A 20,300-nucleotide genomic window follows, 5' to 3' on the forward strand; every position below is an offset into this window, starting at 1 on the left:
TAGGTTTGTCTGGTATCTTAATGCAGGAATGAGACAGGAGTCTTGAAGACATTGTTTCTACTTCTCTTTACTACATAGCTCCAAAATTTCTAGGTTTTATAAAAACAAACCAAAAAAACCAGAATTCTCTTTCATCATTTTGCATCATCCTCAAACTGAGAATTTATCTCCATATATTCTAACTTTGATTTTATGCACTAGTGTGGATTAGTCCTGCTGAATCATTGTTTTATAGAAGACTATCTTGGAGGCTCTGATAGTTAAAAACCAGGAGTATAACCATTTGTCTCAATTCTATATCTTAAGTAATTATTTTTTAGATCATTGGGATAATTGAGAGGAGAAACAGAAAGTCCTAGATTTAGGGCCACAGTTTGGGTGCTAGTTCTGGCTCTGATGCGTAATGTTTATGGGATCTTGGGCCAAGAAGTCACCTTTGTGAACCTGTTTTATTTGTGTGATTAAGGAAATGCTGACAATAGTGCTATCACTTAGAAAATATGAAACTGTAAGCAAACATTTATCTGCCTTCATATTTTGTCACGTAAGTTTATTCATTCCATAGGGGAGCCAGTGGTTTTTGGTCATGGGAAGTGTTCTCATAAAATTCATTTTAGCTTGTAAAGTTTAAAATCGTCAAAGATAAACTGAAATTGTAATAAAAATTGATAATGCCTCTTGATAGCTTACCAAATATCGGACACTTTACATATTACTTTTTACCCTAATCTTTATAATAACCCTTTGAAGCCAGGTACTGCTATTTTTACTATCATACAGATAACAAAATTGGAATTAGGTTGACTTTTCCATGGTCACACATCTGGGAAATGTCAGAGACTGGCTTTGAACCAAGTCTGACTCTGGAATTCAGAGTTAATCATGTAGTCTTACTGCTACTTTGCTTGTACCAGTGACACTGGTAAAATAAAGATGTTGGAGTCATTGCAGATTATGTGACATTGGGCCACACTGTCTTGTTCTTTGTGATCCTCTTCATTGCTACAGCTGCTGGCAGCTTAGTTCAGAGGGTCAAAAGAAAGGAGCTAGTTAGTTATCGGCTCCTGATCAAGGATGTTAGTGACACATTCTCAAACTCTCTGGTTTTTAATGTTGCTATAGCTGCAGAAAATAAAAAGAAATACTCTTTAATTTGGGGAGCACATGTTTTAGAGAGGCAAAAACGAACTTCAGTCACATTTCTGGTGGGTTTTTAATTCACCTGGCTTTTTTGAGGGAAAGACTTATATAGTTGGTTTTTTGCTCAGGCTGGAGTGCAGTGGGCAATCGCGGCTCACTGCAAGCTTCACCTCCTGGGTGCAAGCAATTCTCCTGCCTCAGCCTCCCCAGTAGCTGGGATTACAGGCGCCTGCCACCAGGCCCGACTAATTTTTGTATTTTTAGTAGAGACGGGGTTGCACCATGCTGGCCAGGCTGGTCTCAAACTCTCGACCTCAGGCAATCTGCCTGCCTCGGCCCTCAAAGTGCTGGGATTACAGGCTTGAGCCACCTCACCCGGCCTATAATTGGTTTTTAAATCTCTGTGACTTGGCATGCCCATTTAAGAGAGAGGGGACAGTAAAATCATCCGGATCACAATTCAAATGTGTGCTTGAAGGCACTACAAAAAAATAACCAAAAATATGTTAGTAGTGGTTATTCCTAGATGGTAGTGCTATGGCTGATTTTTTTCTTTCAGAAGATATTACTTTAAAATGGGAAAAAAGAAACAACTTTTTATTTTTTTTTTAATTTTTTATGAGAAAGTGTCAACATCTTTATTGCTAATATAAGCATTTAATGTCAAAGAAATGAAGGTAATTTTACAAACTCAATTTTCGTAAGTACATGAAATTTCTATTTGATTATGTGGTTTTATATCACATTCGTTCAAATGCATTTCTTTCCCTTAGAGGGACTATTCCAACATCACTCCTTTGGAATTATTTCAGTCATCCCTAACATGTGACTACCAAAGACCTTGAAGCTAAACAAAGAAAACAAAATTTCAATGACTCTTAGATGAATGGAATAAGAAGTAGTCATCACATGTCAATTAGGGATGTTTATCTCCAACAAGACACTGTCAAAATGTTTCTTCTGATACAGCAGTTATGTCAGAGCCTTCAAAAAACACGGGCAGAACAAGAGTACAATAAAAGAAGCATCTGCAACTTAAGCCTTCCACAGTCCTAAGCCTGATATGCTCAAAGCAAAGCCTCTTTCCCACAAACTAAATTCCATCCATTTGAGCTTTCAGAGATAGATGCCCAAGAGCTATCATTAATATATACAGCATATTGACTCTAGTTGCATCAGTTATGCATGAAGAGTTTAATAACCATCCAGGTCCAAAGGTGGAAGAATACATACACCGGTATGGTAATAGGCAAGAGCAGGCTGTAAAAGCAAAGGCTAGCTGTGCAAGTGCCGCCCTGTGGGAAGTTTTCTTCTACAGAGGCTGAGTGGAACAGTCCTGCTAAAGAAACCAGTGGAATAAGAACAGTCAACGTAGAAAGAGACAGAAACATTCTCTTCCGCTTATTACTTGCCACTGTGTTTTAAAAGGTATATGGTACTAAGAAGAGTTGGCTGTTTTTTTTTTATTTTTTTAAATTATGAACTAGCGCTGCTCCACTTCTTGCTTCTTTGATGCGTCATCCTAGCTGCCTAATATGATAATATTAGGAATCCCATCAATGATTGGATAAGGTATTCTCAACTCTTCATTAATCAATTCATTTGTTGATGCTTCATATCTGAGCGGCTTCTTGGAGAGCGGGCACACCAGGAACTCCAGCAGCGCCGGATCGAAGGCGCGGGGCGGCTCCTGAGTCTTCTTGCTCCTGTCGGCCAAAGGCCGTGACCCCGACGCGTGCAGGCACCTACGGGCGACCGCGGACGGCGGCGCGCGCGTTCCCCGCAGCGCTGAGGCGAGCCTGCCGCGCGCTCCGCTCAGCGTGGTCTGGCAGCCGGAGACCAGGCCTCACTGCGCCTCCAACAGCCAGGGTCGAGCCCCTGGCTCCCCGTTCGTCCAGGCCAGCTCAAGAAACAACTTCTTTCATGTTTTTTGTATGTGTTTTTTAGGTTATGGTCAGTGAGGTTTAGCCACAAGAGATATCACAGGAGAGACACAGGCAAAAAAGTTGTAATATACTCACAGGTCCTAGAGAGACCAGTCACTGCATGCTGAGAGGGGGTCACATGGGAGGGGGCTCAGCCAAGCAGGTGGGGAGCGGAGAGGCCTAAGACATGGGCAGGAGCCTTTGGGTCAGGGAGAAGCACACAAGAAAAAGAGAATTTCACTGGTGCATTTAAATGTTACTAGGTCATGGGCAAGGTAGCAAGGGAAACTTGTGGCAGGGGCCACCCATATCACACTGGGCCAGGTGCTCACAGCCTGTTTGTGGAGATGTTGAGGCAGCAAGAAAACCGGAAGTTTAAAACGTACACTACAAATGTAAAAACATACACTGCAAAATCTCACCCACGACACCAGTCAGAACTTCATCTCCTTTTTGTATTTACTCTTTGGCCAATGAGTGGTTAACTTACACCACTGAGTGAAGAACCATGTTTTGACTTTAAATGCCAAGGACAGTTTGTTTTGAACTCTTTAGTAGTCTTTTAAATGGTACAGAAAAAGATGGAAAAATAGCTTATGTTGGGCTTCTGGATGTGACCCATCTTTACCAACCATTTTTCTTATCTTGTCCCATAGTTTTCTTTGCCATGTTTAAGCACTTTACTGTTGCATGAAATGCATTACTTTCAGTTCTACTGAATATTTTAAAGTTCGTTTTTCCTTCCTAATTTCTATATTCCAAAATTCTGGGACTGCTTCATTGCTCAAGGTAGAGAAATGCAGGGCCCTGCCAACACTATGGAAGACAAAAATAACTGAATCAATTCTGGCTCTCTTCTTTTTATTCCTGCCTTCAGTAAGTCAGGTTACATACTATGGCTTATATTTAATTGTTTGTGTCTAGGCTCAGATTTTTGATATTTGATAGTTTTTGTTACTGAAAGTATTTACATAAAGTACATTATATTATTTCCCATATCTTACATAGTCCCCTTGTATATGAAATAAGAACAAATTCATCTCACAAGGATTTTCTTTTGAGACGGAGTCTCACTCTGTCACCCAGGCTGGAGTGCATGGCCTGATCTCGGCTCACTGCAACCTCCACCTCCCGGGTTCAAGCAATTCTCCTGCCTCAGCCTCCCAAGTAGCTGGGATTACAGGCATCTGCCACCATGCCCAGCTAATTTTTATATTTTTCATAGAGATGGGGTTTCACCATGTTGGCCAGGGTGGTCTCAAACTCCCAACTTCAAGTGATCTGCCTGCCTTGGCCTCCCAAAGTGCTGTTATATAGGCGTGAGCCACCGTGCCTGGCCTTACAAGGATATTAATTGCCCTGGTTTTATTTTCGTTCTCCCATGTCCGTATCAACTCAATGTACTTTCCTAATACTATGATCTTGAGGTAAAACCCAAGTTTTTGAATAGGAAAACAATAATTCTACTAAAAACTTTAGGAAACAAACTCTTGTTTTATGCCTTCTTGCAATCTTTATTAAAAGAGGCTCAGAAAAATAGAGCACATGTAAACTTCCTTCGTTCTAATGCTGTAAGACCTCTACATTTCTAGATGGTCTATACAGATACGTGAAATATTTATAGTTAAAATACAAAACACTTTTTCAGTGTGCAAATACTGAAACCTGTTTGTTGAAATACAGTTTGTTTCTAATCATATCAAGGTTCTACAATTAATGAAGGATTTCAAAAACATACAAAATTACACCAATCTGATCTTATTATGCCCTGGTATTCCTGCATCTCCTAAAAAATGGTTGTAGACACACTAGGCAAAGTTTAGCTCATCTGGTGTTTTTTTAGACTTAAAACACATTTTTATCCAGTATAAAATAAAGTATAGCTATTTCTCCCCATTTAACATAAAAAATACCTATTTTGAGGGTTGTTCTCAGCCTACCATTGGTTAAGGATAATTAATTTACTTCTTATTGAATGGATTATCTAGATTGAGACAAAAAGCAACCAGTCATTCTCTGTTCTGTGCTTATCCCGTCCTTTCCCTCGTTTCTTCAGTGTGGTGGTTTTTTATATTAGCAGTATTGGTTTAATAGAGCAAAATTTCTTTCTGACCACAAAAACTGCTGAGCTTCAAATAACTAATCTTGAGAAAATACGAATGTGGTTACCTTCATCTTAATATAGTTACTGATATGCTCTTCAAAAACAGTGGTTGGACTTGTTGGAAGTTAGAACTGGACTTGCTAAGGAAGTTAATGTTGCTCTGGGTTAAATGGGAAACATATACTCTGTTGAAAGAAGAAATGTTATAGAAACTAGTAACAGAATAATAAAAGTCCCTTGTATGTCTCCATTTCGGGGGAACTTTTGCTTTTGGAAAATTTAGGGTGTTCCTAGTATGGACTTTGGGTTTCTGCTTTGTCTGCTTGTTAAAGTATCTGTATTCGATAACAGGGACTTCCTTGCACACATGTGAGGGAGATAAATATCTCAGAACTAATGCATTAGCAAGGTGACCACTACAAAGAAAAATGGTACAAACTCTCAAGACATAAAGTTAGCTTTTTTTTTTTTTTTTTTTGAGAGAATCTCTCTCTGTTGCCCAGGCTGGAGTGTAGTGGTGCAATCTCGACTCACTGCAACCTCTGCCGCCTGGGTTCAAGCAATTCTTCTGCCTCAGCCTCCTGAGTAGCTGGGATTACAGGCATGTACCTCCACACCTGGCTAATTTTTGTATTTTTAGTAGAGACAGGGTTTCACCATGTTGGCCAGGCTGGTCTCGAACTCATGCCCTCAAATGTTCCACCCGCCATGGCCTCCCAAAGTGCTGGGATTACAGGCGTGAGCCACCATGCCCAGCCAAAGTTTTAGCATTTTTTGAGGCACTCAAAAGTTGAGAGCATGAGAGTCACCATGGGTATAGAATTCAGATTGGGATTCGTAATCATGATCTTGGTGATTGGAACTTGGCAGAAAAGTGACAGTATTACATTCTGGGAAATTTCACTGAGTATAAAGGAAGACTTAAGTCTTCTGAAGAGATAAGTAATGGCTCATTAAAATCTAAAAGAAATAGGAGTAATATGAAAAGATTTTATGGAAAGACTTCATACCTTTTTTCTGAGTCAATGTTTCTGACCTTCAGATAAGGTCTTTCCAGCCTATACTGTACTTGGCCATTGTAGTAGTTTTCTGGAGAGCCTGTGGGCAGTTACTATTGTAGATGGCTATGGATGGGACATGGACTGCATTTTACCTACTCTGGTCCAGTGTTTTCTATGTACCATGACAAACATTACAAGCAATCCTTTTCTAAATAAGTCTGTTTAGAATAGAACTAAGAGCACATGGAAGCTACTGTGAATAACTTAGTTAAAATGTCTTTTTTTTTTTGAGACGGAGTCTTGCTCTGTTGCCCAGGCTGGAGTGCAGTGGTGCCATCTCAGCTCACTGCAAGCTCCGCCTCCCGGGTTCACGCCATTCTCCTGCCTCAGCCTCCGGAGTAGCTGGGACTACAGGCACGTGCCACCACGCCTGGCTAATTTTTTGTATTTTTAGTAGAGACGGGGTTTCACCATGTTGGCCAGGATGGTCTCCATCTCCTGACCTCGTGATCCACCCGCCTCGGCCTCCCAAAGTGCTGGGATTACAGGCGTGAGCCACCACACCCAGCCAGTCAAAATGTCTTCTTATGGAAATGCAATGGACTGGATGACAAATATAAAACAAACACACACTTGGGAAATTGCTTCAAAATTAAAGGGTGGGCAATTTAAAAGGACAGGAAATTGAGTGATTGATGTGTGTGTACAGTAGCTACGTTTTTATCAGCTTACACTAACTTCCATTAAATAGCCTTCCTCTCTAATACTTAGGTTCTAAACCCTGTAGGGGTAACAGATTTTGCTTAGTAATCAAATAGAACCTCAGATCATGTCACCCACAGAAAGAGGGAAGTAGAAAAATGAGACACTCCCTTATTGATCACACAGAGCTTTCTGTATGTCTGCCAGAAAGTATTCTGGGTTAAATAATTATGTCACAAAATATGAGATAAGTATGCAAATATATGTAAGGATAAAGTGTTCATAAGTAAGTGTCTCCCTCATTCAGATAGAAATTTCTAGGTATTTAAGGAATACTATTGCCAGTTGCTTAGGGAATATTCTCCCCTCATTTTATTTATTTTCAGGAATAATATAAATACTGCATACTACTATATAGCAAGTGTATGAAAAAGTGGGTCTGAAGACACTTGTACAAGCCTTAAGTATTACTGTGCATTCTGAGTTTTAGGAGATGGGAAGATAGATACTTGTACAAGCCTTAAGTATTACTGTGCATTCTGAGTTTTAGGAGATGGGAAGATAGATTTTTCTGTTTCTGCAGAGGATGGGCTTAGCAAATTAATTATCCGGCTACTTCCCCTTCAAGATTTAATAATGGAATTAGGGAGTGTCCATTATTTTGTATGAATGAAAAAACATTACATTTTAGCCTCCAAATGAAGAAAAACAAGTACCAAGTTTCTCTGTGATTTCATTAAAGCAAACTGAGTTCTCAAATCTTACTCTCTCTCTCTAACCCAAAACAAAGCTGGTCTGGTTCTAATGGTGTTTTCCAAAACAGAAAATCCTCCTCGCTACTATTTCATTTAAAAACTGACCCCAAACCACAACCCAATTTACATGCTATCTATCTATCTTTGTTATCCACATATAAAATTCTCACAGCCAGCAAGGCAACTTAAAAGGGTTTCCAAAGAAATAAGCTCAACTCCATATTGACAGAATTATTCCTAGCCGTTATTTTGACATAAATTTCAGTATCTAAATATTGCAGACTCTGTAGTTTCTAGAAACTTCCACATAGAAGTTTCTAATATTTTCCACATAGTACCAACAGCTGCAAATCCAAGATATGAAAGATGTGTACTTATTCAAATGTGGTCTTTACCATCTGTCTAAAGTTGGCTGACAGGTGTTATATTCACAAACACCGTGCTTTTGTGTGCGGGTTACAATCTAAATCCTTTCCACGAAGGAAATACGTTGCAAAATTGATGTCTCAAGGCCACTGAAGTGACATTATAACTTCAGTCAAGCATTAAGAAGTTCATCATCTGAGTGTCCAATAGCATCTGGGTTTGAAAGTGGATCCAAGTCTGCAAACAGATTGAACCAGGCTGACATGTCTTGGTTGCCATTGTTGGGGGCTATTAAAAAAGAAAAAAAATACATTAAAGAGATTCAGTTTTGAAATCATGTTTTTGTACCATATTTATGATTTTGAAGTAGGTGCTTCTTTTGGATTAAGAAAAAATTAAGATAACTGACAATAATCTATCAACTATAGTCCCTTTAAGATTTTTTTTTTTTTTTTTTTTGGTAGAGACTGGGGTTTCCCTATGTTGCCCAGGCTGGTCTGGAACTCCTGGGCTCAAGTGATTCTCCCACCTCAGCCTCTGAGAACACTAGGATTATAGGCCTGAACCACTGCTCCTGGTTTAAGATAATTTTGAAAGGCAAATGCAGATAACTTGTGCTTTGATGAGGTGCCTATATTTAAATAATTGTATGCTGCTCTGAGAAAGGAATTGAGTTAAAAGTGAAAAGGCAAGCAATACTGTGGTCTCCATAGAACATTTAAGATCACTTATAGAAGAAAGACTCTCAGATAAGGTTTAAAAGTAAACTTGTTCATATCAAGTAAGAAATGACATTTGTAAACACTGCTTCAAGTTGATTTATGTTTATTATAAAAGTGGTATTACAAAAATATTAGACATAAGGAAAAAAACTCCCCCTAATCCTACCACATTAGCACACCCAACATTGTCATTTTGGTTTAGTTGTTATGTCTTTTCCATGTGCACTTTAAAACTTTTTGATGTGCATTTTACAGTATGCATTTTATCTCAGGTACAACTTCTTGTTCATCAGCTCCCTCACATCTCCTTATGGAGACTGGAAAATTTTATTTCTCAAGATTCTACAAGTTGCACTGTGGCAGATATTCAAGAGTGTATATTTGGGCTGAGGGTTGGGACTAATAAAGAATGCACAGTGGCACAGACAGTGGGTCATCTCAGAAGTCTAGGCCCTTGAAAGCCAAGGAGTCCAGAAGGCAGGGTTGAGACCCAGAGGACAGTCTAAGAACTGGACATGAAACCAGAGTCACAGTGTGGAGGGTAGAAGGCAGTCCCAAGGCAATCCTCTTTCACATCACGGTAACACTCACCACAGACCAGAGGGCTGGGGTTTGGGGTATAGGGATCCAGAGCCCAAGGATCAGGGCAGAGTGAAAGGCTTCACTCTGTGTGTCCAGTTCTGTTTCTGAGTACCCTGAAGTAGTATCAGTGATAACCACACAAAATCTGGCTTTGAGTCCTGGGTGTAACACCTACTAATGAGTAATACTGGGCAAGTCATTTAACCTCAGGGGCTCTTGTCTCCTCATCTGTAAAGTAGTAACCATATGATTTATCATGATATCAGGATACATGAGACTAAATAGGGGCACTATTAGTCATTATGCCAGAAGAATAGGTGTCACTAAGATAATACCTGACCTCCTTCATGCAGCTGTTGAAGAGTCCTGAAAAGTATGTAAATATTGTACAGCATTATGCAAATGTAAGACGGTTTTATATTCATTAGTCACAATGGGAAATAAAGGTCTGTCCGTTACATCTTTTATAGAGGCTCTCCTTGTGTACACTATTACTGCCTCCAGAGATTCTTATAGGATAACAAGCAGAAAATGAATTCTATATAGAGAGAAAAAGCCCAAATTAAACATAATGTTCATAAAGTAAATACACTCATCAACAATATCGGAATCAAGAAGTAGAACATGGCTGGGTATGGTGGCTCACGCCTGTAATTCAAGCACTTTGGGAGGCTGAGGTGTGCAGATCACCTGAGGTCAGGAGTTCGAGACGAGCCTGGCCAACATGGTGAAACCCCTGTCTCTACTTAAAAAAAAAAAATTAGCACGGCGTGGTGGCGCACACCTGTAATCCCAGCTACTTGGAAGGCTGAGGCATGAGAATTGCTTGAATCCAGGAGGCAGAGGTTGCAGTGAGCCAAGATTGCACCACTGCACTCCAGCCTGGGTGACAGAGTGTGACCCTGTCTCAAAAAAAAAAAAAAAAAAAAGATTCCTCCTCTGAAGCTCCCCTCATGCCTGATACCCTGACACCCTTCCAGTCACTATTCACACACCCCCAACCCCAGGGAATGCCAGGGTAAATCCCATTCTGGTGTGTTATTAACAGTATCACAGTGACGCTCATTAGCATATATTTTAGTCAATGGATAGATGCGTTTCTGTTAGGTATGTACTTAGGAGTGGAATTGCTTGGTCACAGGGCATATGTATGTTAAATTTTAGTAGAAACTGCCAGTTTTCCAAGTGGTATTACCAATTTACACTCCTACACGCAGTTTTTGAGATTCTAGTTATTTAACATCCTTGTCACAATTAGGGATTTTCTTTTCTGTTTCATTTTAGCCATTGTAATAGGTAGGTCTTGAATTCCATTTTGCTTTTAATTTGTACTTCCTTAATGACTAATGAAGTGAGGCTCTTAATGAACGAATTTTAAAGTTGTTAAAATTTTCAATTTTATGGCCGGATATGGTGGTTCACGCCTGTAATCCCAGCACTTTAGGAGGCCAAGGCAGGTGGATCACTTGAGGTCAGGAATTTGAGACCAGCCTGGACAACATGGTGAAAACCCGTCCCTACCAAAAAATACAAAAATTAGCCAGGTTTCGTGGCGTGCCTGTAATCGCAGCTACTCAGGAGGCTGAGACAGGAGAATTGCTTGAACCCGGGAGGCGGAGGTTACACTGAGCCAAGATCATGCCACTGCACTCCAGCCTTGGTGAGAGAGCACAACTCTGTCTCAAAAAAACAAAAACAAAAACAAAACATCAATTTTATTAATTTTTTTGTTGTTTTGTTTTTGTTTTTTTTTGAGATGGAGTCTTGCTCTGTCACCCAGGCTGGAGGGCAATGGTATGATCTCAGCTCACTGCAACCTCTACCTCCCAGGTTCAAGTGATTCTCCTTGCCTCAGCCTCCCAAGTAGCTGGGACTACAGGCGTGTGCCATCACGCTCAGCTAATTTTTGTATTTTTAGTAGAGACGGGGTTTCACCATGTTGGCCAGGCTGGTCTCGAACTCCTGACCTCGTGATCTGCCCACCTTGGCCTCCCAAAGTGCTGGGATTAGAGGCGTGAGCCACCGCACCCAGACTGTTAAATTCTTAAGTTTAGTTTTGTTGTACCTTCTTGGTGAGAAGTTTTTTTTTTCCCCCTAAATTTTTCCTTGAAAATCAGCCTCAAGAATTAGAGGTAAATAGTGCCTTTGCTTTTTTGTGTTTGTTTCTGAAATTTATTTACTTTATAGTGTCTGTTTTAAATGATTAAGCACAACTTGTTTTAGCTGGTTTTTAAAAAGAAAAGTATAACTATAAGTACTCTGAATCCCTGAGGGATGGCTGTATTCTGAACCTGCCAGTGTGAAATCTGTGATTTGCTTGGAATTGAGGGTTTCCCCTACTGGCTGACCTCAAAGTACTGGGAAGAGTAAAATAGATTCCAGGAGTCCACACTGATATCAATGAATAAGTAAATAAGTAGGGAAAAAGGGAAAGCTTTCCCATTCAATAGAACACTAACTTGTAAATAGAGAGGGAATGAGGAAATAGAAAATCACCGTTTGGCAACAACTACAGTAATAAATATTTCATGGAAGAATTATCAGTGAATGCTAAATTAGTGGGCAAAACTTCAGTAGAAACAAACCATTTGCAGTATTTCAAAACACTTCCCACAAGATACTTACGAATTACAAAGGGAAAAATACAGCAGTCACTTTGTAATGGAGAAACGTGACAGATACCACCATAACCAAGTGATCAGGTTTAACATCACCAGAAGTGAAACAAAATAGACATCATGCACCCCCTGATAGGATTTACTAAGGCACAACACCATTCCTGCACTGGTAGTCCTGCCAAAATGCATAACCTGGGTCTAATTATGAAAAAACATTAGCTAAACCCAAATTCAAGGAATATTCAAAATAAATGACCTGTACACTGCAAAAATGTCAAGGTCATGAGACACAAAGATTGAGGAACTGTTCCAGATTAGAAGACTAAAGAGACTTTACTAAATGCAATGTGTGATCCTGGATTGGATCCTAGACTATGAAAAACTAAAATGAAGTTGAGACATTAGTGGGATAATTGACAAACTCTGAATAAGATCTACAGTAGATAATGGTCCTATGGCAATGTTAATTTCCTGATTTTGACTTGTACTGTAATTATGTAAAAGAATGTCCTTGTTTTTAGGAAATAGACAATGAATATTTAGTGGCAGAGAGGCATCATGTCTGCTACTTAAACTATTTATTTCAGTTCAGAAGAAATTTATATGTATATGATGGGGGGGTGGGGAAGAAAGAGAATGAGTGTAAAGCAAACATGGTAACATTTTGGAAACCTAAGTGAAGAATGTATAGTAGTATTTTGTATTAACTTCTGTAGTCTTTCTATAAGTCTGAAATTATTTCAAAATTTAAAGATACTGATATCACAAGGATTCAGAAGTCAGCCTGAAAGGGCTCCCACTGGCCAACACAGGAACAATGTGAGCACCAGAATCAATAAGTTCAGTGGTGATTATAAACCACTGAAAACATAGGAATCAGGCCAGGTCCAGTGACCCACACCTGTAACCCCAGCACTTTGGGAGGCCGAGGCAGGTGGATCACTTGAGGTCAGGAGTTCAAGACCAGCCTGGCCAGCATGGTGAAACCCCATCTCTACACAAAAATTGGCCAGGCGTGGTGGTACATGTCTGTAGACCCAGCTACTTTAGGAGGCTGAGGCAGGAGAATCACTTGAACCTGGGAGGCGGAGGTTGCAGTGAGCCAACATGGCACCACTGCACTCCAGCCTGGGCGACTCTGTCTCCAAAAAAACAACAACAAAAGAAAACATATGAATCTATATTGATAATAAATAAATGAGTTGAGGATAAGAGAGGTCTCTTGTTTACAGCAGAGTATTGACCAGTGAAGGGAATGAATTATATCTCAGTAAGCTGTTTAAAAAATGTGATCCATGGATCAACAGATAACCAGTTGTGTTGTATCTATCAAATAGAGTATTATTCAGCCTTATAAAGGAAGGAAATCCAGTCACTTGCTACAGGATGAACCTTGAGGACATTATGCAAAATGAAATAAGCCAGTCACAAAAAAGCCAAATACTGCATTATTTCAGTTGTATGAGGTATCTAAAGTAATCAGACTCAGAGAAAGCAGAATGGTGGTTACCAGGGACTTAGGAGAAGGGGTTAACGGGTATAAAGTTTCAGATTTACAAGATAAAAAAGTTCTGAAGATCTGTTTCACAGCAGTATGAACATGCTTAATATTACCGAACTGTACTCTTAAAAATGGTTAATATGGGCTGGGCATGGTGGCTCATGCCTGTAATCCTAGCAGTTTGGGAGCTTGAGGCGGGCGGATCATGAGGTCAGGAGATCGAGACCATCCTGGGTAGCATAGTGAAACCCTGTCTCTACTAAAAATACAAAAAATTAGCTGGGCATTGTGGCATGTGCCTATAGTACCAGCTATCTGGGAGGCTGAGGCAGGAGAATCGCTTGGACCCAGGAGGCGGAGGTTGCAGTGAGCCGAGATTGTACCATTGCACTCCAGCCTGGGTGACAGCGAGACTCTGTCTCAATTAAAAGAAAAGAAAAGGTTAATATGGTAACCAACTTAAGTGCTTGAATGCATTCTTTGTCAATAGGCATCCTGTAATCAGAAAGCATCTTGTATCCCTAATTTTACATCCATTACCAACAAACCTTAACACAAACTATAAAAGATTACAGTACAAAATGTAGTACACTTTGTCAAGCTCACAGTTTCTTTCTTTCTTTTCTTTTGGAGACAGTCTTGCTCTGTTGCCCAGGCTGGAGTGAGTGCAGTGGCACAATCTTGGCTCACTGCAACCTCTGCCTCCCGGGTTAGAACAATTCTGCCTCAGCCTCCCGATTAGCTGGGACTACAGGTGCCCGCCACCATGCTTGGCTAATTTTTTTGTTGTTGTATTTTAGTAGAGTTGGGGTTTCACCATGTTGCCCAGGCTGGTCTCCAACTCCTAACCTTGGGCAGTCCGCCTGCCTAGCCCTCCCAAAGTCCAGGATTACAGGCATGAGCCACCATGCTTGGCCCCAAGCTCAATTTCTATTCAATGCTTTCCACATTGAGGGATAAGCAGTATAGCTTTCATTTTAATAATAACTCATTATTAAACTTTTTCAGGACAATGAGGTGAAAACAATATAAAGTGATCCTTTTCTAAATTTATCGGAATTCAACTGATTCTTAAAGCAATGATAAAGAATATTTAAATAAATAACTTACATCTTGTTAATTTCTTTGGACTCTGTGAAGGCACTGGCTGGTTATCAGTGTGTGAAAGACAAAGCTCTGATTCCTCTTGGGAGACCCAGTCTGGGATAAAAGAAGTAAAAATTGTCCATTGTTAATCAAATAGGAAGCAGCATCAGAAAAACAAGAAAAGGTAAAAATATCTAAGTCCTCCAGTCTTTGTATCTGGGTAAGATTCTATAGTATAAGAGGTATAAAATACTGAAAATTTATCTATAGTCATATATTTTAATCATCTTAGTTTCAGATAGAGTTGGATCCGACTTCCTTACATTTTTCAAAGTGGTTTTGAAATAAATATGTGGGATGTTTAAAAAATAATTGAAATGCAAAAGGTATAGGAAGAAGTTCTAAAGAGTCAAGAAGGGAAGGAACAGGCCTGATAATTGGAATGCTGAAACCTATAAATATGCTCATACCCTTGGACTCAGTGATCCCATTCCTAGCAATTTTTCTTAAGGAAATAATTTAGCTGAAGGAAGAAGTACATGCATGATTTTTTTTTTTTGCAGCATTATCTGTAATAATGAACAAGTAGAAACAATAAGGAAGGAATCAGGTAGATTATGTTGTATAAAATGACAGTACTTTGTAATTAAAATGTCATTATGAATACTCTATGGGAATGTGGAGAAATGTTTGCTACAACATGAAAAACCATTTATGCTATGATTAAGGCACAGCACTAGAAAGGAATTTAGATTATCCTGCCTAATCCCTTCCTTGTATAGAAAAGATCTGAGGCCCAATGTAGATAGGGTTCCTCAAACACAGATCTTTTAATTCCCAGGGAAGCTCCCTTTCCTGGTCTGTACCACAGGAGAGAGAAAAGTAAATATAAAGGAAAGACTGGTAAAGTCGAGTTCTGCACAAAGAGGCAGGGGCAGATTTTGGTCCCGTCTTAACTATTTAAACTGTCTGATGACCTTGAGCAAGTTACTCAAATACTGTGGTTTTCAACTGTTCAGCTATTAAATGGGAATATCCTGTCTGCCTACAGGTAGGGATCAGAGCACATATCTTGAGTAGTGAAAAAATATTGTTGATAATTGCATTGCCAGAAACTAAAAGTTCAGTGCTGCTAGAGACGTGGCAAGTTATGGAGGAAGAGGGAGGAGTTGATAGTGGAGAATGAAATCAGTTTGTAAATCTTTATAGCTACTGAGCCATTGGTATGCCACACAAGAATAAATATTTTTAAAGATGTTACTGTAGCAAAAACATCTGAATTATCCCAGATAGAGTGCCTCTTTATCAAATAATATTGTCTATTCTTACTTTTATTCTATTCAATCAATTCTTACTGAGTGATTATTTAACATTTAGTTTATTAATTGAGCTAACAACATGCTGCTGTCATAGAAAGTACAAAGATGACTCACTCCACATATCATGCCCTTGGGATGCTTGTAGATAGAGCATGTACCTCAGTATTTAATACAAAGTACAATGCATTAAGACACTGTGAAGTGCCGTGAGGGGTCCCCCCGTCCAGGGGTTAAAATCTAGGATGTGAGAGACTGGAATATAAAGCAAGATAAAGTAGGATTAGAACCATGAAAATAGATAAAGCAAAGCACCACGGGAGGAGGGAGAAACCATTTCCATTTGGCAGTACTGAGGAGGACTTCAAGGACTGACAATCATGGAGAAAACACTGGATTGGGATCTAATACTCAGGCCCACGTCCAAGCTCCATTACTGAACATCAGAAGCAGAAGAAGCAACACAAGCACAGACAGATGCATCAGAGGGCTGTGGAGCACTCAGTGTGATTATAGAAAACCGCAAGTATTCTTCCTTCACTTCAGTAGGAGATAGGAGATATGGGTGGAAATGCGACATAGGCAGGTTTTATCCCTGGAAACCATGGTGTTTCATTTTATAAAATGTAAGCCAGGTGCTGACATCAGAATATGCTGCTTGAAGAGAGAATTCCACAGAAGTGTGGAGAATGAATTGGGGGTTGGAGACCTGTGAGGAACTCTTGCAGTAACCTAGGAAACCAAATGAGGCTCTAAATGGCTCTGGTGTTGAGGCAGAGAGGAGTGGGAAATTTGAGACAGGTTTCAGAAACAGAACTGACAGGATTTGGTAACCAATATGGATGTGGGAAGCAAAGTGACCCCCAAGGTGCAGGGTTGGACACAGGATGGTGGACTCTCTTCTCCTGCTGCCTTGCCCAGAAAGGGAACCAGCCTCCAGAGCTGTTCTTTTTCCTCTTGTCAACTCTGAACACAGCAAGTTTTGCTTGATGGAAGAAACAGTATTGACTGCCCTAGGTAGGAGTAATTAGCAGGTCAAGTGTTTTAAACCAGATGCCTGGGGAAATCAGTGAAGAAAACATGGGGTCTGGTGAAGGTGGGCAGGGAAACAGCCCTTGTTTCAGTCTTGTTGACAGATTCCTGAGGTGACTAATATTTTTCCAGTTGATTGGTGGACTGCAGATTTTATCTAGTAGTGCTGACGTTAAAATCAATCTGCTTGTTGGTTCTAGCATCAATAAGCACACCATTTTGCTTCACAAAGATAAAGTAAAGCACATATGTCCAAATGTTTCATAGACACTTACTGTTGAATGCTCCAGCCACATGAAAGCCAAGGTCAAAGAGTTGTGAAGGAAGGAATCGAGAAGAATGAGCGAGGGGCTCAGACCCCATGGAAGGCTCCTGGGATGTGAGACTGGCACTGGGGCTCCCAAAGGCAGTCTGGCATTCTTGGGTAAATTCACTAGTACTTGAAGAACCAGAACTTAGGAGGTTGTTCAGAAATGAGAATTCCTTCTCAAAATCTTCTCCTTCCAATGAATCTACAGGTAGATCTTTTGCAACTATTGAGTGTAAATAAAAACAGAAAGGCTTTTTTGATTTTAGGAAATGAGAATAAGACCATAGGATAAATCAAATTTGTTTCATTGTTTTCATACTGTATTAACAATTTTAAACAAACAACTAAAGTGACTGGAAGTTTATGTGAAAGTTATTTCTAATTAGGCAGGATTTAGGTCAAAATGGCCACATTTAACAATGAAGATATAACCATTATGAATGCTATATATGAAATAATTAAGCTACCACCTAAGTCAGAAACCAAAGGAGATGCAAAAGACATAGAAACAAATTAATAATACGAGACTTTAATATACCACTCTGACTAAAAAACAGGCCAAGAGGACAACAGATAAAAAAGATCAAAAGAGCATAATCAATAATGTAGTTATTTTGGATAACACAAACCCTGGTAATAGAAACATTCTTCTTAACCACACATTGAAAATGTACAAAAGTTGATTATACTAAGGCACACACACACAAAAATTGTGTTCTTAAAGTAGGAACATTACAAACAACATGCTCTGATCATAATGCAATAAAAAGACAATTCTAAAATGAAACTATAAAAACAAAAAGGTTGTTACACCTGTAAATCTTAAAACCTTCTACCAAACAACGTTGAAAAGGGAATGGACTTTCGGAAAAATAATGATGAAGAAAATATTTTATATCATAATCCATGGTGTTAAGTAAAATGTATAGAAGACCATTGGTTTGGACTGAGCTCTCGTACTAGACCCAACAGACCAAACCAAAATGGAGTCACTCATGCTAAAGTTCCATATCACCAAACCAAACTAAGTTATCTGGCCTTTCAAGAAATCAGGAGAGAGACATCATAGCCAAGTCCCCAAGCAGGCCAGTCCTAGCTGGCATGATAAGGAAGTCCCCTCTGCTTTAACCCTTACAAGAAAAGTAACTGCAATGATCAATCCACTTTTTGTTTTCTGTTTCTGCTTTCCCTGGTCCTTTTCTGTCTATAAAACCAACCTCCTCAGAACACTCATTCCATGTTACAGAATGGGGTGTTGCCTGATTCTAGAATTGCAAATAAAAGCCAATTGAGGTCTTTAAATTTGTTGTAATTTTACCTTTTGACAAAATAATACTTAAATGGCATGAACAAAGGAAAAATCCCATCCCTTAAACATTTTTATCAATAAAAATGAAAGGGAGAGGCATCACGGACCTGCACCCCAGCATAATTGGTGAAAGTTATTTTTCAAAATAAATAAGCATTTAAAATCTCTGGAAATGGTCCCAAGGATATGCAGCAAATGAAGAAATATTTACTTAAGAAAATCTACTATAATTTAGGAAAAACAGCAAGAGTTTGTGGTATTTGAACTGAGAACCAGTCCCATCTTCCCGCTTTCCAACTTAGCAAGATGGAGATTCCACTCCAGTCTGGTGCAGCCAGAACACAGGGCTCCTTCTCTCTCCAGCTGTCAGTCAAGGGCTAGCTTCCCAGGAGGAGTAAGATGCCAGCATTTCACATCCCGTCCCCAGTTACCTGTTGCTGAGGCTAAGTCCTAGGTGAGTGCAGTCAATAGATAATAGAGGCTCCCATCTCCTCCCCAGATCCCTCATGGGTTGGGAAGTCTGAGTTTGGTGTAGTGTGCTAAGAATATAGGGCCCCTGATCACTTGACCCTGCTAGTAAAGTGGTGGTTTCATGAAGAAAGAGGCAAGCCAAGAAGACCTAAGGCTACCGTCACTCTCCTCAGCTCCTAGAGCAAGAATGACACTCAGAAAGAAGTATGCCATTGTCCCCACTCCCAGCTCAAGCTCTGATTCAGAGATTTTCCTTGCAGGGAGTGAGGGAGAAGCCAACCATAAAACTGATGGTTCCTAATCCCTTTCCAAAGTCACTGACTTCATTTGTAACAGAGTGTAGAGAAATTCAACCCTAAGGATGCTCTCAAAACAGTGGAGGTTTTAGTAAAAGGCAACTGGAGAAGACTTATAGTGTATGAGTCTCAACATGTAGGCTAAACTGTAGGCCAGCTGCTTTGCCTGAAGGAACCAGGGAAAAAGCCAGCTGGGGTCACCACAAATTTCAGTGGCCTTAAGAACTGTTTCTTTAAATGAGTCCAGATTTGATTGGTTTATTGTGTGGAACAATTTATGCTCCAGGGACTGTTGAAATCAATAGAGCAATCAGCTGGAAGAAGCAAAAATGATAACTTGGACTTACAAAGAATTTTGTGCTTCCAAAGGCAAAATCGAGAAAATAAAAAGACTGGGACAAAATATTTACAAGTCATATATCTGATAAAGGGCTTTATAAAAAATATATAAACTCTTACAACTTAATAAGATAAGCAACCCAGTTAAATAATGGTCAATAGAGTTGAATAGATTTGTCAGTAAGGAAGATACACGAATGGACAATAGCACATGAAAAGAGTCTCAACACCATCAGTCACTGGAGAAATGCAAATCAAAGCTACAAATTAAAAGCACTAGAATAGCCAGGCACTGTGGCTCACACCTGTAATCCCAACACTTTGGGAGGCTGAGGCAGGTGGATCTCCTTAGGTCAGGAGTTTGAGACCAGCCTGGCCAACATGGCAAGACCCTGTCTCTACTAAAAATACAAAATTAGCCAGGCGTGGTGGCGCATGCCTGTAATCCCAGCTACTCAGGAGGCAAGGTTGGAGAATCACTTGAACCTGGGAGGTGGAGGTTGCAGTGAGCTGAGATTGCACCATTGCACTCAAGCCTGGGCAACAAGAGCAAAACTCTTGTCTCAAAAAAACAAAAGCACTAGAATAACTGTTACTTAAAATATACCAGGCACGGTGGCTCATGTCTGTAATCCCAGCACTTTGGAAGGCTGAGGCAGGTGGATCACTTGAGGCCAGGAGTTTGAGACCAGCCTGGCCAACATAGTGAAACTCCATCTCTACTA

The 20,300-nt window shown here is 39.9% G+C and overlaps 2 protein-coding genes across 31 annotated transcripts in view; both read right to left on the bottom strand.

Annotated features, from left to right (window-relative positions):
* Positions 1 to 2,232: 2,232 nt before the first annotated feature.
* Positions 2,233 to 2,660, bottom strand: LOC129141855 (phosphatidylinositol N-acetylglucosaminyltransferase subunit Y-like). Its single transcript, XM_054677647.2, has one exon. It carries the CDS (start codon positions 2,529 to 2,531, stop codon positions 2,316 to 2,318), a length of 216 nt encoding a protein of 71 aa, XP_054533622.1. The 5' UTR covers positions 2,532 to 2,660; the 3' UTR covers positions 2,233 to 2,315.
* Positions 2,661 to 4,555: 1,895 nt separating this feature from the next.
* Positions 4,556 to 20,300, bottom strand: part of ICA1L (islet cell autoantigen 1 like) — a 94,782-nt gene continuing 79,037 nt past the window's right edge. For 17 of the 30 annotated variants that reach the window (XM_009444018.5, XM_054677642.2, XM_009444020.5 and 14 more), the window contains 3 exons: positions 17,126 to 17,383; positions 14,527 to 14,616; positions 7,222 to 8,281 (listed from right to left, as the gene is read on the bottom strand). In XM_009444018.5, the coding sequence (XP_009442293.1) occupies positions 8,166 to 8,281; positions 14,527 to 14,616; positions 17,126 to 17,383 (464 nt within the window). In that variant the 3' untranslated portion in view covers positions 7,222 to 8,165. Of the gene's footprint in view, positions 8,282 to 14,526; positions 14,617 to 17,125; positions 17,384 to 20,300 lie in introns of all 30 variants that reach the window. The other 13 variants (XM_063791608.1, XM_054677646.2, XM_063791603.1 and 10 more) reach the window with 2 other exon arrangements.

This window comes from Pan troglodytes, chromosome 13, assembly GCF_028858775.2.
Source record: "Pan troglodytes isolate AG18354 chromosome 13, NHGRI_mPanTro3-v2.0_pri, whole genome shotgun sequence".
NCBI classification, from domain to species: domain Eukaryota; kingdom Metazoa; phylum Chordata; class Mammalia; order Primates; family Hominidae; genus Pan; species Pan troglodytes.

What these genes read in the sequence shown, in the direction of transcription:
- LOC129141855 (XM_054677647.2), bottom strand. Translation starts at nt 2,531, where the DNA reads ATGTTTCTGTCTCTTTCTACGTTGACTGTTCTTATTCCACTGGTTTCT.